The sequence below is a fragment of the Parasteatoda tepidariorum genome, chromosome 5 (genome assembly GCF_982258835.1).
Source record: "Parasteatoda tepidariorum strain Cologne lab strain chromosome 5, Ptep-v5.0, whole genome shotgun sequence".
Taxonomy (NCBI): Eukaryota; Metazoa; Arthropoda; class Arachnida; order Araneae; family Theridiidae; genus Parasteatoda; species Parasteatoda tepidariorum.
The window spans coordinates 4,201,163-4,224,312 of NC_141759.1; the positions used below are offsets into that span (position 1 = coordinate 4,201,163).

Genomic DNA, 23,150 nt, shown 5'->3' on the forward strand with positions numbered 1-23,150 from the left:
TATCTTTAAATCTTATTAAGATGGATCTGAAAAAGACTTAAACCTTATGTGTAAGGAATGCTAACAGAAAAGAAAAACTAAATTCAATACGTGATAAAATTAAAAATATTAACTGATGCAATTTAGACTTTTTTTATAATGTTTTCTAGTTCTGCTAAAGCTTATAAAATTGCTTGATCCTTCACACAAATATAATTTGAAAAAAGAATTTGCATTAAGTTCAAAATTGAAAATGGCCTTCAACATGTGACATTTAAACTCTGTAGTTGCACTTCAGTGGGCAGTAGATTGGCCAAAATGATTTTTATGACAAGTTTAACAATTAATAACCGAATCTTAATACCGTTACGCTTCTAGTACATTTTCCTACATACCTGATTTCAAGCTTCTAAGTCTTATAGATTTTATGCGGCAAAACAATATCTAAAATAGGTAAGAAAAAATTTCATATGAACACTTAAAATTACAATGGTTATTGTACAAATAAGAATTTTTCTTTTTTAAAAAAATTTATCAGTTCATAAACAAATATGGCTCTTACCGCATCAAATTTCAAGTCTGTCTGTAATTGCTTAAATATGACCTGTAGAGTTGAGACATTGTTATAAGTTAATAATTCTCGAATTATTTATTGAATGTTAAATTATTTTATTCCGTTGGAGATCCTGTGCCTTTGTAACATGAATTAGTAGTTCCTAGTTCCGAATAGTCTTGAGCAGCAAAACATAGCATCGAGTTTAAAACTCATAACAGTGGTAGTTATTTTAACACAGAGAGATCAATTTAAAAGATTTTTTTATTATTAAATTCTTTGGGATCTACTTCGGTTATTATTGTAAATTAAGAGTTTTTGCATTTTTTGAACAAGATTTTAAACTATGAATTCAACTGAAGAAACAAAGTGCTTCACGCTTGATTCCGAGAATAGTGGCTAAATAACTATTTTTCTTTTATGCTAATACTATGAACACTAAAATGGAATTTCAAAAAACTGAAAATAAAACCTATTTTGGAATTTTTTTTTTGCAATATGTAGCTTGCCATACAAATATTTCGTATATAAAAATCACAAATTTTGAATATTTTGCCGCTTATATTGAGTTTTCAATTGCACAGCAGTGTTGTGGCGGAGCATCGTAACATATATAGATATACATCTAACAAAACTTTCTTTTTATCGAATGATCTAGAATTTTTTTGTCAGCGCTATCGCTGATCATTAAGGAGTAGTCTCAATATTTTGCCCAATTCATTAATTCACTGTCTTTTATCGCATGTTCTCTTCTATTCGCCTTGCACTCTGAAGAATCATTGACAGTAGTTTTTGTAATTGCCATTACGATGCTAGTCTATAATAATGAGCTTTAATGATTTAACAGTCTTAGAAATAAATATGTGTAAAATACAAATAGAACAAATGTAAAGGTTTTGTTTTTGCAATGTGATACAAAAGGATAATAGGCAATATCGAATTTTTTAAAAAAATGCTCTGGCAATTACAACATAGTATAAAAATTTTGCTTCAAGCTATGTTTAAAAAGTTCCAACACAAATACAATAAATAACGAAATAATTCATAAAATAAAAGTAACTATGAAAATGGAAATTATTAAAGACTATAGACAGAATGACTTATTATGTTTTAAACTTTATTTAACGTGAAAAGTTTAAAAAAAGAGAGAGAGAAAGCGATAGAGAAATACTAACGAACACCTAATATCAGTTTCGGTTTCTTTTTCCTGCAATTAGTATGGTTTATATTCTGGAGTATTTGCTTGTAACCTTTAAACACAGGATTTTGCCTGATTTTCAGATTTGATTTGTCTGCAAGACAACACGTGATTTTCTGTGACCAATAAGATTTTCTAGCTCAACTGCATTGCTCTTGTTTTGCAATGGTAGTTTCAATGAAGCTTAAGAGCAGAAAGTAACTGTAACATTTGGACTGGCATATTATTTTAAATACAGCAAATGTGTTCCAGTCAATCATTGGGCACTAATACGTCATTAGTTTTTTTGTAGCCAATAAGGAGCTTGAACAAAATCACACCGTACACGTCAATGGTTTTTAGAACAAAATGGAATTGAAAGTAAAAAATTTGCATGGTTTATATCAAATGGTTAGATGTCATTAGTTTAAGTTATTTTTGAAGGCAAAATTTTATTTTAGTTACTTAAAATCCAAATTTTTTTCATAAAATAAAATAAAAGAAATTTTATCTCTGGGAGGCGGTAGTTTCCGGTTTGTCACTTCCCTACCGTGAATGTTTTCTTCGGTGAGCTAAGTGGTGGATAAGATGTATGGGTGGATCTAAAATTAATTTCATATTGTAAATATTTTTTCAATTTCCCAGTAGTTTTGCTTTATTTTATAACCTTTTTAGAAATATTTTGCTGCACCAATGCTTAATTTACAAGACGGCACGGAAGATTCTGTACTGACAGGCAGCGATTCTGCTAAGGTAATTTTGATAAATAATTTTGCACAATTTTATTATGATATTCGTAAGACATTTTGCAAACATAATTCCATTGTTTGCATTTAATTGTTCAAAAAAGAAAATTCTATAAGTTAATATTGTTTAATATTAGACCTAGCTTTGTTTTAATTTCGGTGTTTTTAATCACTCACTGCAAATCTTCCCTAATTTTTGGAGTTGCACTTTATTTATGTATTATTTGTCCTTATGTTTCATAATTTGCTATTTTCATTTTCTTTAAGAGATGTATAATATTTTGTAAATTATCAGAATATTTTCCAACTCCTGTCTTCGATTAATATAGTTTATTATTGCATATCGAATGTTTGTTTTGATAATTTTAAATAGCGAAATCTTATTTCCTTTATTGCTTAGTAAAAAATTTTGGTGTAAATTGTCATAAATACTTGTCATAATTACCACTATTATAGATATATTGAAATTTTGGAAATCTTTGCTTTGAAAATAACTCAGTGTACACTTAGTATTTCTTTTTTATTAGCCATTGTTCCTGTTTCCTTTTGTTTACCGTTTAGGTAATATTTCTGTAGCTGTTTGTGGCAATTATCATCGCCAAGGCACTAGCAGATTTTTGTGCTGACAAAAGTTTAAAAATATCTATTTTTGCAGAGTTTGCTGTAAAAGTCTAGTTTTTTGCTATGATTTATAATAGGGGTTTCCAACTTATGTGAGACCAGGGCCCGCAATTTAAAAAAACAGCCGAATGGTGTGCTGCAACTTTATCAAAATTTTATTTAGGACTCTTTTATGTTTGAAGGACCATTAAATATTACTGTCAGATTTTTAATAAGTTGTACAAAACAACGTATTGAATTACAAATTAAAATTAGAAGTAAATTTTTAAGCAACATACGCGATTATTTTTGTATTTGTATCAGGGTTGGCAGGTTTTTGACATGTGACAGTTTTTGACTGTTTAAACCATGGTTTAAACCGTCACGTCAAAAACCTCACTGTCAAAAATGTCGAAAATGTCAAAAACCTATATTCATATGTGAAATTTAATTAATGCATAAAATTTATATATTTTTTAAAGGATAGTGTTTCTAAATATGTTCTAGAAAAAATAAATTTAAAATTTTGAAGAAACACTTATATTTTGAATAGTAGTAGTCTTGTACTTTTGAAAACTCACATCTTTTGTAATATTATGTATTCATTTTCATGTGTTATTGAAAATCTGCAGTGATATTATTAAGAAATTTATTTATAACCAAATTTAGTGTATAGTATAGATTATACTAAAAATTAGACATTTTTAAAGATAAACATTAGCAGTTTTGTACATTAGACATCTTCTTTTAAAGAAAAATCTTTTTAATATTCTTTTAAATCTTCTTAATAATCTTTTTAACATAAGACAATACAAATTTAAGTGCTTTCTGTTAAATACACAGAGTAGTTAGTGTCGATTTACAGTATATTCAGCCTATTCATTTACTATGTTGAAAATTTAGTTTATCCAAATACTTGTGAATTTCATTTTGCTGAATACGATATAGTTTTGTTGAATATCTAAATATTCAGCTGTTGAATAATTACTTCTTGCTTTCAAGATATGCATTATTTGTATTCTTAATACAAGTGGAGAAAAAAAAATTAAGAGATAAAAATTGTTTTAAAATGATAAGTGTAATAATTATAAATAAATATAATAAACAATATGAATTATATTTATCATTATTCATAAATATAACTACTTTTAAATTCAAATTAACATACTGGATAATAAAGATATTCGGTATAACATTAAAAAAAATTTTTTATACACTTGTATCTTATATCAAGTTTGTATTTATACAACATAACTTGTAAGTTCCTTATAAATATTAGTTATATGTTCCTTATATGTCAAAAATGCATAGTAATAAACTTTTAATTTTCTTAAGTATCAAAAAGAAGAAAATAAATTTTTTAAATATAAATATTTAAACAATTTTTGTGCAAAATTTTTCTGCACATGCATTTGAATATAAATTTCTGAGATTTTAAATCTGTTATTTTACCTTAATTTTAATTAAAAAATATTTTAAAAACTGCTGATTACCTATAGTATAATTAAATTTCAATATAATGCATGGCAACTGTTGGTAGTTTCGAAGTTTATATATTTTCTTGGCAAACTTCAGTTTTTGACATTTTTGACGGGTTTTTGACGGTTTAAACCAGTATTATACCCTTGTCATGTCAAAAACCACTTTTTGACGTCAAAAACCCAACCCTGATTTGTATAAATATTTTCTTGGATGCAAAACCTGAGAAATAAATTTTTTTGCTCTGTTGGTATGTTAAACTCCCTGAAACGAAAAAGGCTTCGCAGGCCGCCAGTTGGTAACCACTGATTTACAACCTTGTAGTCGTTCCCTTCATGTGATGTTTTTCTATTCTGTAAGGTTTCTTGCCGGTCACTAATTTGCTTTTATCAATTTTTGGTGCAGGTCTCGATAATAAAATCTTTCTCTAATTTTTAAATCAATTAAGTAAAAATAAAACAATGGCTAAAAATGCTAAGTAGTAATAAAAATATCAAAATAAAATAAAACTAGATTTCTTATGGTGCTTCTGTTTGTAATTTGAAAAATTTTATACTAAAAATGGCCTAAATTAAATTTTCTAAATTGGGATAACATTTTATGTATAAAGTTGCCTAGAAAGAAATCAAAGAAGTGAGTAAACTCAAAGGGCGAAACTTTTGTTTTCAGTTGGCATGAAACAGCACCATTATGAAAAGATCTTGTCTAGGTGGGCAGGGGTGTTTATCATAATCTTCGTCATAAGGGAGTCGCAAAATATAAAATATTGAATCTTAGGTTCTGTAAAGCTTTTATTTCTATTGTGGATTTTTCTGTATTATGATCTCTACTGTTAATTATAACCACAAGGCACCAAATAGACTTTTAACCTGCAAATGTTTTTTAAAAAAATCTTAAAAAGGGTTGCCCAGCGGATGGCTCAGAGTTGTACCGTTTAAGATTGTCTTAATCTGTTTTTTTTAATTTTTTTTATTTAAGTTTCTTACAGGCATCTGCCGGGAAGTTGCCAAGACTTTCCAATTATTTCGCTGCTGATCACGATACAGATATGTCGTGATCATCATAATAACATCAATAACAACCAAGTCTTCATAAGCTTCCAGGCTGAGGTTTACAAGAAACTTAAAATAAAGAAAAATATCGGAAGGAGACCAACTCAAAGAGTATAACTTGTAGCCACTTGTAGACAAACCTCCTCATGTTTTTCTTTTCATTCCAAAATCCATTTCTTTTTTCATTTCAAAATCCATCTTTCTTTTCATTTTAAAATCCATTTGGTTTCTTAACAATTGTAGTTGGCGGAACTTATCACTTAACGGAAATATCCCAGATAAGAGCTTTATTCTTCATTGGTGCAATGAGAGTAATATTAATATAATTTTAAATGAAATCTTTATTATTCAGTTATTTTGAACAGGAATTTTGTTAAATGAAATTGTCTCTACCAAAGCTCAAAAAATGTGAGATTTTTAGCTTTCTAAAAGGGATATTTTCATATCAGTACCTGTTTGAGTTGACGATTTTCGATAATTTTTCGCCTTTTTATTGTCATGTGTGCCAATTGTCTCCAAAGTTACGTGAATTATTTATTTATTTATTTATTTTTTTTTTTAAGCACAGGTAAATGGATATGGACATCTTCCCAAATTAATGCCTGTGCATTCTGGAGATTTATTGTTACAAATTCTAAGCTTTTCAATGTTTATTGAAATGAGTTTTGAAATTTTTTGTTATGTGGATTTATTTAATACATTTTTAGTTATAAGAGCGGTGATCGCATATTGACAATTTAAGGTTCATGCATTGTGTATTGTTATGTTTGCCTCTATTGTAATTCTTAGCTATTATAATGGTTATATATGACTATTTAAATACAATTCATAAATCACTTTAAGGACATTAATATATGTTCATTAAATCAATAAGAATCAGTATTTTTATGGTTGTTAAAAACATTTGAATCTACTGACTAAAACTGAATCACACATGTTATAATTCAAAAATAGAGCTCTACTATAAATTTTTTAGTATATAATATAAATTGTAAAACATATTTATTCAATATTTTAGTAAAGGTTTAGTTAAAAAATATGGCAGAATTTAAACCATTTAAATTAACAGTCAATTAAAGTAATTGAAATTATCACAAAAAGTGATTTTTTAAAGTAGTCTCACTAATTTTACTTTGTCTTCTTGATGTTAAAGCAGTTTCATTTACTTTTATTTTATTTAAAAATGTAATTATTATAAAAAAATTAAAAAAATATAATTCTTTGTCATGCATAAATTTGAGTTACTCGATCTTTTGTTGAAGTTGCCATTGATAATTTTAATAGAAAATATATTTTATATGCTACAGAAATTTTGTTGAGAGATAACTTTAAGTTTATAAAATAGGCATATTATTCCTATGTTTATAAAGCAATAGTCAGTCATATGTGAATTTATATAATGCATGTCATATTTAATGCATGTGCATTAAATATTGAAATTTAGTACATGTGTACCAAATACTAAAGTGCATGCAGTTTTATAGGATTGTTTCTATATACTTTTGACTTTTTTTTATTAATATACATTAGTTTTATTTATTCTTCTAAGTAATTGTATTTTTCAGAATCGCTCCGACACAGTTGATCTTTCAGATCAGTCTCTCGTAGTAGATATTTCTGATGCATTAAGTGAGAGAGATAAAGTTAAATTTACCGTCCATACAAAGGTAATATTTTAAATTAACTTTTGAATTTTAGATTTTGTAATTTTGTTTGTTTATAGTCAATTTTATTTTGATTTTGTAGTATTTGGTAGGTATCATTATAAATTCATAAACATTTTGTTCAAGATGGATCATGCAAATGTATAATTATTTTTCTTCTAATTAATAACAATAAGCTTTAATTAAAAACTGGAATATATATTTATATTTTCTTCTTAAAAGTAATGGGCGTCACAGACATCCAATATTTGAAGAGGGCAAAATTCACATACAGTCGAAATTCATTAATATCAAGACGAAGGGGAACAAAAAATTAGTTCGCGATAGTTCACATTATCAGTTCAAAAATTTATTTGATGAAAATTGACATTTTCTATTATCTTTTCATATTTTCCAATCTTAAATTTTTATTATGAATATGCATTTCATTTCAATAAAAATTTTTATTTTGTACTTTATATTAAATTAATAATTTCTATAGATCTAATGATAAATAAAACGAAATTACTTTAAATAAAAAAATAAAGCTATAAAGGAAGAAAAAAATATTATTGTTCAGACTAAACTCAATAAGTAGGTACGCTTAATTTTTTAAACAAAAAATTCTGTGTAAGCAAATAAAGAATTATTGAAAAAGAATCAACATGGTAATCGTAATAGGCCGATGTTTTGATTTCCTATTCGTACATGCATTCAAAAAGTATTCTAACCTATCAATATCCAAAAAAATGATTCAATTTTTCATTTTGCATTAGAAAAGAACAATTTTAATTACTTTCTAAGCATACATCAGAGGAAAGTAAACCCAAGTATATTTAGTGTAGGAAAAATGCTTACCCATATTGGTTTAAATCAATTTATTTTTTTTTAAAAATAAAACATTAAGTCAAAAATATTTTCATAAATATATTCATTGACACCTGTTGGCTGAGTGGTATCACTTCGTGCTGTTGTGCCACAGGTCCTTGGTTCGATCCTCGGGCCGGACAAGGTTGACTCAGCCTTTCATCCCTTCAGTGGGTCAATAAAATGAGGACCAAGCATGCTTGGGAACTAAACACTCCGCATTGGGCTGACCACCCAACCAGAACATCTGCTCTTGCACTGCAGAGCCCAAAGGTCAAGAAAACTGAGATGGGCACAGTAGGCCTTGGCCTTCAATGATGGGCTGTCATGCCACTGAGTTTAGTTTAAATATGTTCATTAGGGTGTGATTCAAGTGTGATAATGAAGGTTTTATTCAAAGAAATAATAAAAGTGTAAATAATTTTATTTCAAAATAAACTGATACATAAATTTACAAACTTGAAATGGATAAGAATGGCATTAAACTGTTACATTATAATTTTCCAATATACTCTGTTTTATGTTTGAGTATTCAAAATACTTTTTAAATCTTATTATTTACCAAGAAAGACTTGTTCTGCTCAATGAAACTTGCAATAAATTTTTTCCCCTCTAATATATTCTGATCAAATTTACTCTTTATTGGATGTATGACAAGTTGCCTCCGGGTCTTTTAAAGCTTTAGGATGTAAACCAAAAATAACCATGATTTTATTCATTCAGTTATTAGTTTGTTATTAATAATAATTTTTGAATCATTTTAGTTAGAAATATCTACTATTATAGCTATACTGTTTTTAAATAATATCAAGTACTATTAATTTGTCAGATGTTTAGGCTGTAAAGCTAAACATCTGATAGCTTTACAGCCTCTAATGTTAGGCTTCTTTTTTGAATTAAAAAATCAGATTTAAATCAAATCCTATAGTTTTAATTTTTTTAAAAACATGAATTTTACTACATTGATTTTCAGGGTATAAAATGGGTATATCTGACCTAAAAAAATCTCTATATATGTATATTTTAAGAAAAAACCTTTTTATCTGATAAATAACTTTATATGTAACACTAATTTTAAAAAAAAAAAAAGAATATTCAAAGTTTGTCCTAACTTTTATCATAGTATTTTAGTGTGAATTATTCAATGTTTTTAAAAATTAAATATTTATAAAGATCATATTCAGTAATATGAACTAAACTATAGTAGGTTTCTACTTTTTATTTCTTGCTTCAAAAATGTAGTTCTTCCAACTACTGACCATATTATGAATTTTGTCGTAATATCTCACTCAATAAGTCTTTTTATAAAAAAAATGTAATTTAGAAATATTAGTTGCTTTGTTTAAAATTATTTTATTTTGTGATTTAATTACTCTGTAAAAAATATTTTGTAGTGTAAATGTTACAAGATTAAATATGTATTTTTGTGTTCATGCTGCATTTATTCTTTATATTTTTTATCGTTTTATTCCCGTTTAGACTACTTTACCAGTATTTGCTAAACCTGATTTCTCGGTGGTTAGACAACATGAAGAATTTGTGTGGTTACATAATTCCTTTGAAGAGAATGAAAAATATGCTGGCTTTACGGTATGTTGTATTTAACAACAATGCAAGTTGTACTTTTAATCTTTCATTTAAAATTATTGTTCCAAAAGTATATACAATATTTCAAAAAATATTTTATGCATTTTAATATTTTATACCTATTTTTTAAAAATTTTTGTTTATATATTTTTTTATTTAAGAGTGATTAAGTGTTTGAAGTTTTGGAAAATCATCAAAATGATGTGGTATCCTCTTATAATTATGAAGTGTCGTTTAATTTTCGGACTCTGCTACATTCAAGGGAAATTAATTGGTTGACACAGCCTCTTGAAGAGTTGCGAAATTTTACCAAGTGACTTTTAATAAAATAAAATCTGCGTAAATGTTTGTTTTCCTGCATATTTTTGAGTAGATATTTTGAATTTTTTTTTTTTCTTACTGTGATGGATAAATTGCCTTCCAATTCGTATGCTATTTCAAATAAGAGGAAAGTTTTAAAATTTCTTATTGTAATAGCTGCATTACACTATCTATATTGCTTCTTTTACTACAATTTTTAAAGTGATAAAATATTTATAGCTTAGAATATTGAGGATGGGAACAATTATTATCTAACTAAGTATTCGTTGCACGAGCTGGCTCTAGTGCGATTTTCTGGGGGCCTGAAACAGCTTTGGGAATTTTTCCCACATCATTCAGGTCATATTTATTCAAACTCTATGGCAAAATCGCCCATGAGCAATAACGCAACTGGGATAGTCAGCGACAAGCTGAAGTGCTAAACCGTGACTGTCCTAGTGTGCGTCAAAAAGAGCTTAGGCTAAACAGGAACAGTTTGAGGAAGATCAGTGGTTTTCTTTCTGGACACTGCACCCTCAAGAGGCACCTATGCATAATGGTTGTTCTATCTGATCCTCTTTGTCGAGGTTGTCGTCTTGAGGAGGTTTCACTACGTATACTTTGTGGTTGTGAGTCTATTCTGCTCAAAGATTTCTGTGCAACATTGCATTAAGGCCTGGGAATTAAGATTTTCCTGTCAGGTGTTTGCTGAATTTCGTTTCAGCTATAAAGCTTTCTCGTTAATCATGATTTAAGATTTGTGTACAATAGACCTCTGGTTGACGTGTCCTGCTCTTTTGAGCTGTTCAACCTCTAAGTATTAGTTAATTTTATAAATTCGGTGTTTAAAATTAAAACTCACACACACATTGACCTTTTCTTTTGAATTAGAACCTCTATCATTGCACTTTATCTCACTGTGTTTGCTGCCAGATGCTTTACCTCCTTCCATGCTTTGCCAATTAAGTTTCCTAATAACAATCCTTTGCCTATTTTAGGCTTTACACCTTTTTTCTGTTGCTTCCAGTGTTTCTGTCAAACACTTGTTTTACTTTTAAGCATCTCGGTTTTCTGTAAAACAAGGCTTATTTACTTTTGTGTATGTTTCTTAATTTCAAGATCGACAGATTTTTTTTGCCGATTCCATCGTTAATCAAAGTTATTTCTCAATAATTTGTTCTATGGTTTTATGTTATTTCATTTATTATTGAATTATTTATTTTATGTAGAGTTGTTTCTTATTTCTCCAAGTTTTTCCAGCAACTAAGCCAGCATCTTTATCCTAATATAGTTCACAAGAATGCAGTAAATGTGTTTCTTCTTAATATATTGTGTATAATATGTGTAGGGAAAATGCAGGGAATTTTTTACAAATATCAGTGGCCACCCAGATAGTGCATTTTTCATTGTCTGTGATCTGCAAAGACAATTGAATATGTTACATTGTAATTGCATTATTTGTTACATTAGACCAGGGTTTCTCAACCTAACTGCACTCAAGATAGTTTCTTTTCCTCCCTTCCTATTGTGTTATGTTTATTCTTCTTTTTCACTGTTTTTATGTATACCTTGTCATTTATCAAAAAAAAAGAATTAATTATTTATCTTATTGCAGATACCTCCTGCTCCACCGTGCCCAGATTTTGATGCTTCACGAGAAAAGTTACACAAGCTGAGTGAAGGAGAAGGGACCATGACCAAAGAGGAATTTCTCAAGATGAAACAAGAACTTGAAATGTACACTTGATTTCATTTTAGTTTCATTAAAACAATAATTAGAGACTAAAATGTCATGACATTAATTTAAACCTCTTATTGATCTTTGAGCTATTTAGTTTTTAATAAATAGGATTGTATTTAAATCTGCTTCTGATTTTTCTGTTCTTGATTGATTTGCGAAATAATGTCTTACTTTACAATCAATTTTTTACCAATAATTTAGGTCACTTTTATTATTATTTTTTTTAAGGCATTGATTTCTCATCTCATTTTATGCCTACCAACCTCTGTATTGTTTTTCTGTTTTAAACTAGTAAGAATTTTTAGTTATGTATAAAAGTTGTAACCCATAACTTTTATCTTTTTTCTATAGGGAGTATCTTGCTACTTTTAAAAAAACAGTGGCAATGCATGAGGTTTTTCTTCAACGTCTGGCATGTCATCCTATTTTTAGGAATGATAGTAATCTTAAAGTTTTCTTAGAGTATGAAGAAGATGTGAGTAACACTTTCTTAAGTGTTTCTTCATTGATATTTTAAGTTCTTATTAATTTATTTTGTTGCATATGTTTTTCTAAAGCTCAATGTCAGAGGAAAGAACAAAAGAGAGATATTGTCAGATCTTTTTAGTAACCTGGGAAAATCTGCTGATGATTTGTTGCTCTCAACCACCCAAAAGGTATTTCTTTATTTTTAGTAGAAAAAGCTGCAGTAAATTGTTTTATACAGTAGAATTCCGATTATCCTAGTTAATGTGAACCAAGACTCACTCGGGTGACCGAAAAACTCCTTTAAGGTGAAGAGTATAAAAATGGAGAATAAAAGAGTAGGTATAAATGTAATATATTTAACAAATGCAAAATTTATACAAGTACACCACATACAATTTGTATTATAATTAAAAAGCTTACTTAAAAACACTTAAAGAGCATACTTTACATAAATTTTTAAGAGTCACAGTTTTTACTTAAAAAAGTTCTTAATCGTTTTTTGATTTACATTACTTTGGCTCTTTTCTGCAGCATTCGCCATTTTTTTAGGGATAAACAGGAAGGCTGGTGGTGCCTCTCCTTGTTGTGCTATATATTCAATAGCACTTTTGATAGCTTTGATGATGATTTTTCTATGTTGAGAGATTTTTCTATGCTGATTGACATTGTCACTGTCTTCATCATCTTCGCGGGATTCATTTTCATTATTGACAATATTAACGATCACTTCATTGGTAATCTCTTGTCCATCAGCTTGTTTTCCTGAGTATTTGGAACATAAAATTAAAATTTTTTTCAGCTGTAATTTTATAAACAAAAAATAAGTCAGAAAAAAAAAACTTGAAATATTTTATAGCTCGGTTAAAGCGGAAACTTGGATAATCGGGGCTCTACTGTATTAACTTGCACTGTGGTATTCTATTCCTTATTTGATACATAAGTTGTAATGAAAGGAGTTTAGATTATGATAATAGTTTGCAATGTTCCTTAGATTAACGACATTAAAAATATGTCAATCTTTTAACATTACTCGTCAAATTTCTCTTTTGAAATGGATTTATTATTTATTGTTTTTCACAGTACTTTATGGCATGTAACTAAATGGCAAAAAAATGTGCTGCACTGTCAGGTTTACTTGAAAGTTATTGGTAAATCTTTTGTGGTTTAATTTTATGTAATATAATGTAAATTTATTTTCAAGTATAAATACTGCAGACTTTTTTTCTTTTTTTTTCTTCTGCTGATGATTTAAACTAAGAACGTAATTTTGTGTTAACTTTGTATATAAATAATTTTTGTTATTTCTAAACAACTAAATCTAAACTTGTATTTATTTAAATTGCTTTCAAGCTATTTCTGATTGAGTAAGCGAAAGCTTCTGAATATTTCTAAATTATGCTCATTGTATCCATCAGTTCTAAACTTAAGTGAGTACCTACTGTTTGAATTTTTTTTTTTTTTTACTTTTTTCAATTTTAAATATTTCTGAAATTGCAAATTTGTTCTTGAAAAGTTTGGAAAAAGTTCCCAAATTTCATTTTAAAAATTGACTGGGAACTTTGTAATGCACGACATTTATGTAAAATTGAGAGTAAAGAAGTTCAATAAAGGCAAATATTTCTTTTATCATATTTACTCGTAAATATTGAATACAATACTTCTAATTCCAGGTACAAAATTATTGCAAATAAGACATTGCCGGCATCATCAAAAATAAATGAATGTCACGAGATAAATTATTAAAGTCAATTTAATAAGTAGTTTTGTTATAATAATTTTATTAGCATGTCACTTAATTTTAAAATAGCAAAAAGAGAAAGAACGTTACATAGCATAATACCTATAAAACTGACTCAAGAGGATAAAATTTACAATATTATGTACGGTTATTTTAAAATTTTCGACTATTGTTTTTTTAAATTATGAATTATTTTAATGATTTCTTGTGTTTACATTCCCATCATTTATTTTTTCAGGATGTTGATGAGTTTTTTGAGCATGAAAGATCATTTTTAATTGACTATCACAGTCACATTAAAAATGCAACAGCTAGGGCTGATAAGATGACTCAATCGCATAAGAGTAAGTATTTTTAAGTTCATAGGAAGTTTTAAAGGGAGATACAAATAATATTATTCAATCAAATTTAAATAGAGTAGGAAGTATCTTTTTTTTTTTTTTTTTTAAAGTGTGAAGTTTATAATAGTTTTAACATAGTTTTTACTTTTCAATAATGTATATTAAAAAAAAAAAATTAAGTTAAGAAAGTGTGTTTTCTGTAAATTTTTGTTTTACAATAATATATTTAAAAAGAAAAATTTAGACATAAAATTTTATGAATGGGTTATTTGCACTTGCAGAAGATCGCAGATGTTTTTCACACATGTGGCGTATGACGTCAGCACCAACTGATCGCTAATGAGCAAAATGGCGGGTGAAAGTTGAGCAAAGTTTCTCCGCATAAGTTAGAATCTTAATTAACATGAAGTCAATTAAATGCTGGACCATAACTCACATCTAGTTTGTTGAAATATTATTATTTCTTTAAAAGCATATAATTCTTCAAATTTGTTGAAATATAATTAAATAATATTTCTAATTTAATAGTTTGTTCATTTATTATTTGTTTATGTATTTTATTGTAATTGTGATATATTTTTGTTTTCTGTACCTGGCAACTTCAATGCATAGCTAGTTTGTTTACGTTTTACATGACTTCATACGTGCAGAGCTCATTCTAGACAGAAAAAAGGGCAGGGTGCAAAAGTTTAAAAAAAAGGCATTATTATTCTAAAAGGGCAATAATTTCTTTCTATGGGCATTACACGTTCAATTAAAAAACATTGTTAATTAGTAAAAGAATTTTTTTTTTTTAACTTTACTAAACATAGCAAAGCAAATCATATAAATTACTAATATGTATCAATAAATTAACATATATATCGAGTTAATGAGCTAATTAGCTTAGTAATTTATTTAAAATGCATGCATATATTAATAAAATAATAAATGTATGTTTTTAAGTGTTTGTAGTTATGATTTAATAATTAAAATGATTAATAATAATTATGGTTTAATGATAGTGGAAGTAACTGCAAACTTTGAAAGACAAGTGCAACAAGGGGGTGTGATGGCTATTTTTCTTTCCCATATAAATCTATGTATTGACAGCAATGACAATCTAAATAAAAAGAGTTGAAAATAACAAAAGTTTAGGAAATCCATTGCAGAGTTTGGGGGGAAAATAAAGGACTGAGGAAAAAAAGTGCAAAAAGAGTATGGAGTCTATTATATCAGGGCACTAATTTACTTCAGGGGCAACAGGGTGGATTCTTTTGACTAAAAGGGCAGCAGAATGCTGCGCCCTGTTTACCCTGCCTAGAATGAGCTCTGCATACGTGTCTTTGTGTTAAGTAAAAAATATGGAGAGAAGGAATTGAAATCTTTGTGAAAGAATTTGTGTGAAGGATTATAGAATATATCACTTACGAGAATCGGTACTTGAGGGGCTCGGGTTACTTGTAATAGAATGGAAAGAACAGTTGCGTAACATATGCCACGTTTCAATGACCAATCAGGATCGATATGCCCACACTACATCGCTTTTAAGTATCCTATTCAGTTGGTGTAGTACTTCACAGTAATTTTTTTCAATGAGTAATTTCTTACCAATTGACTTCACCTCCCATGACTTGTAAAATAGAACATAGTGATTTGTGATGAGTATACTAACAATCCTTCATCTATATTTAAATTCATTAATGACATTTATTAGTAAGAATATTTTATCCAGAAGACAAGGAAATTCCTAGATCAGTACCCCGAGAGGTATTGATTTGTTATGGAAAAATGGAGGACTTTGCGACTTGACGGATTTAATCTGCATCCGTCACCATTTACTACACAGGGAGACTTTGGTCGGCCTGGGATCGAACCCACAAACTCTTGGACATGGGTCCAGTGCCCTACCAACCAGGCTATCCTGGCCTTAGTAAGGACATCGTGAAAATCAAAATTTAGTTCATTCTTTTTTGGATGTGAATCTGTATTTTATAACATTAAAATGTCTTCGCAGGGCAAATGTAATTCCTTATAATTTCGTTAATGCAGATTCAGTTATAACTTCTACATTCAAGTCTTTACAGTATATACAATAAATAATAGTATATCTTAGTGAATGTTTAGTTTTCTGATGTGCTGAAATAAATAGTAATAAAGAGCAATTCCACCTTTGTGGACGTAGCATTTGTACACTTCGAATGTGTATAAATTAACACTCGTGAAATACTTCTTTATATTTTTTGTTATAGCTTTTGGAGTTTTCTGAACTTGTTCTGATACTTTACTTCCATGAATTTGAAAAATTTTTCAAAAATGAAAACTGACTGTTATGGATGTAACTCAATATGCTATTCCCTATAAGTTTGAAATTTTGCTTTTTTGTTTTAATTTTCGTTGAATTGCCTTGAAGCAAGTGCATGTTAACATGCTGGTATAATAAGATCGATGTGATAGTCATTTTTCTGTATGCTGATTAACAGAATCGTCTAAGGTTGATATAGCATTGATCAGGAATGGAAAATTGATCAATTTGATTAAGGACCACAAGTTTTTTTACCACATTCTCCAAAAAAAATTCTAGAAAATCAGTCTTTATCTTCAGATTCTCTAAAAAAAACTTGTATCTTTTATCATTTGATGTCCTTTTTTCTCCAATTTAATTTGTGTTGTCTCGTTTCAACTTAGCTGTGAAGTAGAAAATCAATCAGTTTCACTAGGAATCTGTTTCTCCAGTAAAAGAACGAGTTCTTTTTTTTGCCAAGTCCTATGTCTCCACTTTCATTTGCTTTTTAAACAGTTGCCAGAGTTTGCATGTTATTAGTCTAATATGTTTTCTCATACATGCCTAGGAAACACGAAAGAGATGTGTTAAAATCAAAACATCAAAAATGTATGATTGATATGTAGTAATTTGTAAAGAAACAATGAGGTTTTCGTAATGAAAAACACATTTTCCACTCTAATTTTTATTTATTTTTACCTCTTTAGAAAAACAACAACTTGTTTTTGTAAATGGTTTTCTTTTTTTTTTTTTTTTTCTTTTTCAGGTGTTGCTGATACTTACATAAAAATATCATCCTCTCTTGTTCAATTGGCTACTATAGATGGTTCAGAATTAGAAAAGTAAGATTCATTTCGATTTCTTCCCTGCGGTTACATTTTTGTAAATTATTGTTATTTGTAAAAGTTGATACAAAATTATTGTATATAAACAAGTTCAGCATGATCTTCATTGTTTCCTGACAAGATTAACTGCCTAAATATATACTTACATATACCTTTACTGATTAGAAACAGTCAGAAAATTCATATCATTCTATGAAAAGTGGTTGGCTTTTAAGCCATCTAAGGAAGATTAAGTGTAAATGAAAACTTTATACAAAATAGTGTAAAATAATGAAGACATTAAATGGATCTGATTCGGAAGTTGCTGGCACCGCTATTCTGTACAGAGGTGTTTTCCTACTATCTGAAATTAGTTCAAGCTATTTTTTCCTAAGAGCACAAGTATTCAGCTTAAATAATTATGTATAAGTACTAAATATCACATTAACTTTTAGTAGAATTGTAAGAAGTTTAAGTAAGTTCTTGTAAAAACATTTAACAATTGTTCATTGCCTGATAGACGATAAAAGTACTCTGATTTTCACTTAAAATACAACAAAAATAGGTACATACATTAAGCAGTGAGTTTGTGGTGGCTCACATCTGTAGAGAAAAATATATCCATTATTTTTTTTTCCTTTCTATTAATTTAGAGCGTGATCATGCAATATAATGCTATTTAATTTTTTATAAACTTCTGGCATCGCTAACTTTTTTTTTTGCATAAAACATATTTTTGAAATGTAAATAAAGTCTAATCAGATTCATAAACTTTTCAGATAAAACACTTTGCATGCTTACTTCATGTTGTAAATAACGTAAACTTAAGGTCTACGTTAGGTTACGCAGTTTTAGGTTATACTGACCTTAAACTCAATGCATGTTCTAGTCAATAAGTTGACTTTTTAAACCTTACCCATAATTTGCAATTAAATTTTGGGAGATTAGACTTATGCTCAGCTGCAGGTTTGGACAAGAGATTTTTTTTCAATTTCTGACACTTAGCATCAAAAACTAAACTATTAAATGAATTAACTCATAAAATAGTTATTAAATTATTTTATGCTTGCGGGAAATTTCGAAGTTAAATTTTTTAAACAAATGGAACGCTAAGAATTCATTGTGAGGGAAAGATCAAAACTGACATACTTTCAGAGTGTTTTCAACCGTTTTATTAAATTTTATAATAAAAGGTGGAACTAAAATAAAGGAGTTATTTGTCTCAATTATTATTGAAAATTTATTTGTCTGAGGTTTATTTTATTTTGTGGAAAACAGTGTTTAATGCTTAGCTAAAGTATTTTTGACATGCGTGATTTTCGATTCACTCTTTCGATTTTTAAAAAAAGGGGATCGAGAAATTACTATCATTCTTTTTAAACCAACAAAGAAGCCATAATTTGTTTTATTAGGGTAACAGTTTCAAATGTTGTATTTCATGTTTATGTTAACACAATTGTTTCTCACTAATGTTATCACTTGCGTTTAATGTTTTTAATCTTGTTATTAAATTTTTAGAAATTATTTATAGCTTATTTGTTTATAATTTTCATTATATTTTAACAACAACAATATCCTCAATCAATTTCTTATCCCTGGCATTTTCATGTATTTAACCACAAATGTTTTGGCTTCTAAGCATTCTAAATCCGGATCTAGGCAAACCGTTTAATGGTTCTATTATTAAAATATCTGTGTGTGGAATTATTATTTTTTCTTCTTCTAAGAATTGAGTTCTGTGAGCTATACTGTAAATATTTCAGCTCTTGTTGTTATTGTTAGGTACTCCATTCTGACCAAACAACCAACTGACAAAAGCATGCACAAGCAGAATGAGAAATTGATTGATTACTCTTTGAACATGCTGAGGTAGGGGGAAAGATCTTGGAATGACATTATAATAATTTCATTAATATAAGGTCATACCGAGTTATAATGAATGAAATTCTTTTTAACTAAAAACTTAACCTTTGAAACCTTATTCATGAAATTAGTTTTAATTAAATCATACAATAAGCTCCTAAATATATTTTTCATGGTTTTTTGTGACCTTTGAAGGAATTTAAATGTGATGCATTTGCATCTGTTTTCTAGTCTTTATATATGAAATTCAGTTCCTGCTGCCCACTAAAATCGCATCCATTCTGTGAGCATTTAGTTTCCAGCTAATTTTATAAACCATGATGCCCACACGTAAGAAAAATATTTTCATGGTTTGACTTTACATATACACTGAAAGCTAAATTGATTACTACATTTATATTTTATTTTACTGAGTCCGCAGAAGACATTTTAATTAAACATGAATACTATTCAAGATTACAGAAGGTTTTTAAAAAAAATACATGTTTGTTTGATTACTAAGATTTAAAATTAAATATCTCAACATTGCTCAGAAGTTTATAAAAGTTCCTTTTCTTTGTTGCAAAGTTCATTTTCCTTTATTAAGTGTTCCTATATATATAAATTTCGAATTGAAGTAAATGCAGTTTGATCAAATATACTCATTACCATAAAATTTAGCACACTTAGAAAGAGTTGCAGAATGAAACAAAAATTTTATATATGTAAGTACAATATAAATGAATGTTTAAAAAAATCAAAGCAAAACTACCATTTATTGCAGGAAAAATATAAATGAATAAAAAGGTTTTAATACCCAACATTGGCACCCCTAGCACAAACGCAGGATGCCTCGATGCCCGACTGTGTGGACGGGCATGGAGGCTTATAAGTCCCTGTTGTCCTGTGGCATCTCATTCTAGAATTCCTATTAGGACACCTTTAAATTGACTAAACTTAAAGGTTATCCTACTTGCCATCCTGCGTATACTTGTTCCATGATAAATCTGGGGATCAAGCAGGCCAGGGAAATGTGGCACATATATTCCTGTGACAATTTTGCTGTGTGTCTGCCTTGCATTGTCTGGTTGAAAAATGGCTCTTTGATGTCCTGCCATGAGTGCACCACTTGTGACTAAAGGTTGCCATGGCTCCTTGGATCAATATTAGGGATGATCGTGTGTCGTATCAAGTAGCACACCAGCTGTAGAAGTGGTGTGCTGCTTTACAGTGTAGGTAGGATTGACACCCACCCATTTTTGCCTTCCTTTAAAGTGGTGTTACTATTAAAGGGGGTTGGACTGTAACCAAATGGTGTCTGATCGCTTTCAGTTTAGAATACAGATTTAATTTGGTTAAAGATGACCATCCTGTACGAGTGTGGAAGCCCCTATGTGAACGCCTCAAGTCCTGACAACGCTGTACAGCAGCACACTGCTTCTACAGCTGGAGTAATGGCATGGGAAGACATCGCATACGACACAAGATGACCCCTAATTTTTATCTGCGGTGTCATGACAGCCTACTGGTATGTTCGTGACACCCTTCAGCCACATGTATAGCCACTCATGGCATGGCTCCTTGGAACAATGTCTCAACTTAACAGTGCTTATCTTCACGCAACAAGGGCGTTGGAGAAATACTTTCACCACATTACCACCCTCAGATTCGTCACCGAATGAGCATATCTGGAGCACTTGTTTCGTCAAGCAATCCGGTTTTTAAGCGTAGTCGATTTCATGGTATTTTTACAGCAACTGTGGAACGAGATGCCGCTTGACATCAAAAGGGACACTTATGACTTAATGTCCTACTGTATTGTATCCCGTGTTAGCGCTAGGAGTTGCCCAAGGAATTTCCTAAAACCTGCATTCATTTTTTTTTTTCTTCAATAAATCATAATTTTGCATAGATTTTTTTTAATCACTTATTTATATCAACGTTGTACCTACGTATGTAAAATTTCTTTTCATTTTTACAACTTTTTCTAAGTGCTCTCATTTTTATAGCATTGAGTGTATTTAAAGGTATGAATTTCAGTTAGAAACTTTTCTGTTTTATGAACTATGCTTAAACTTGACACTTGAGGTATAATCAAATGTTTTACTAAATGATCTCAAACTTTTAATTTTCCAAAAAAAAAAAAAGAAGCAAATTTTTTTTTTTTTTTTTTTTTTGCAAACATAGAAATTGACAATTTGACTTTTATTTAAATTTAATTATAAAATTGATCAAATTTCAGTGATAGTTAAATTTAATCTGGAAGTACGTTCATCTGGGAAATAAACTATTAATCTTGTTAAATCGTTGATACTCAATCAAGTTGTGAGGAGTTTGTTAAAAAATAGAATTCAGTAATTCCTCTACAATTTTGAAACTATGGGTTCTTAGGATCCAGGTTAAGGATTGTGTTAATAGAATTAATTTAATGAACACTAAGTCATTCAGTATATTTTAATGTTAAGTATTAAATAAATTTTTAAATTTTAATTGTCTAATTGAGAATAATAAGAGATTTTTGATTCTTCATTATTTATGGAATTGGCATTGACGTAAGTTTTACTGAGATCGGAACCAGTTTAAAATCCTCTAAATAGCTATTTATCTTAACAGGAAAAGCAGAAAGGTTTGATTTAGGAAAATCTTGGATTTAACTGCTTGTTTAAGGCTTCATTGTATTAGGATTTTTTTGACTTAATTCATTTAATTAAATCTTTATATGGTTGTTTACTAAGTGCAAGTCTGAAAAGTAAACTTTTTTTTTTTGAATGTCTCATTTTAAAGCACACATGCACATAAAATAGTTGGTAGAATTTTGTTGTAATACTGATTAAACAAATTTAAAAATGTTTTATTTATTTTTTTGTTTGCATCATATATTTATTCTATTCTAGGTTTTTCAGTAAAGTTTCTGACACCTTTGAAAAAGCTAGAGTGAGTTGAATGCTTTTTGTTTGTTGCTGTATCTTATATCAATTTATGTAAATGTTTTGAAGTTAAACTGGGTGAAAAATATTGTTCACTTTATCTAATTCAAAAGTTGAGACTCAGCACAATTTAATTGAAAGAAAACTATTAACCTATACTTTGCTATTTCAATTAATGATATAATCAATATATTCAATAAAGTCTAACTTCACCAAATCAAAATGCAACTGTGATAAAAGAAATTAGTATACTAACCTATTCAATGTTATAATTTGATTTAAACAGATTTGTTGTTTAGCTTATGACAGCAAAATTGAAATGTACTTTAAATTTTTAATTATTAATCGATGTTCTAGACATCACATTTTCTGTTTTTACGATGTCAATGTTTCAATATTACAATGTCAAAGTTCAAAATAGCAACAATTAGTCAAGTTATTTCAGATATTTAGTAAAACAAATTATTTATCAGTTTTCTTCTAATGGCATGAAGGTCAATATGCCAAGAGCAGCAGGATTATTAAATTCTCTCAGATTAACTGAAAGATATTTTCTAAAACTTTTGTCCAAAGAAACTGCTGATAAAAGTTAGACAAGGGTGATTCGTTTGTTCATATATCCGCAAAAGTAGTCAAAAACACAAATGAGTCTCTACGGGTACACCGATTGTAATGCCAAATTGTCAGTTGCATGGATTCTATTTTCAAATTTTAATTCTGAAAAAGAATTTTCAGTAATGTATTTAGTCGTTATGAACATATTTAGTTGTCTCAAAAATATCAGTGCATTATAAAAGAACACGTTCATATTTTGATAATTTCATCAAGTTGGCTTGAGAGCAAAGAAACCTCTAGCCCGGGAAACTCAAGCAATAAGCGAATATTCGCAAATCTTGTCATAAAAGGGTTAAGTTAGTATCATATCATGTATAAATTATGTTATTCATTTTGTTTAAATGAATGTTAGAAGATGGAAAACTGCATTAGAGATTGTTATGCAAATCAAATTTGCTATTTCACTGC

General features: G+C 28.7%; 1 protein-coding gene across 2 annotated transcripts in view; it reads left to right on the forward strand.

The window, feature by feature from the left end:
• Window positions 1–1,896: 1,896 nt before the first annotated feature.
• Snx6 (sorting nexin 6) overlaps window positions 1,897–23,150 on the forward strand; it is a 36,406-nt gene continuing 15,152 nt past the window's right edge. The window contains exons 1-10 of one of the 2 annotated variants that reach the window (XM_016047641.5): window positions 2,233–2,462; window positions 7,152–7,253; window positions 9,576–9,686; window positions 11,599–11,720; window positions 12,076–12,199; window positions 12,282–12,380; window positions 14,169–14,274; window positions 17,301–17,376; window positions 19,141–19,227; window positions 22,095–22,134. In XM_016047641.5, the coding sequence (XP_015903127.1) occupies window positions 2,403–2,462; window positions 7,152–7,253; window positions 9,576–9,686; window positions 11,599–11,720; window positions 12,076–12,199; window positions 12,282–12,380; window positions 14,169–14,274; window positions 17,301–17,376; window positions 19,141–19,227; window positions 22,095–22,134 (927 nt within the window). In that variant the 5' untranslated portion in view covers window positions 2,233–2,402. Of the gene's footprint in view, window positions 2,463–7,151; window positions 7,254–9,575; window positions 9,687–11,598; window positions 11,721–12,075; window positions 12,200–12,281; window positions 12,381–14,168; window positions 14,275–17,300; window positions 17,377–19,140; window positions 19,228–22,094; window positions 22,135–23,150 lie in introns of both variants that reach the window. The other variant, XM_016047647.5, reaches the window with a different exon arrangement.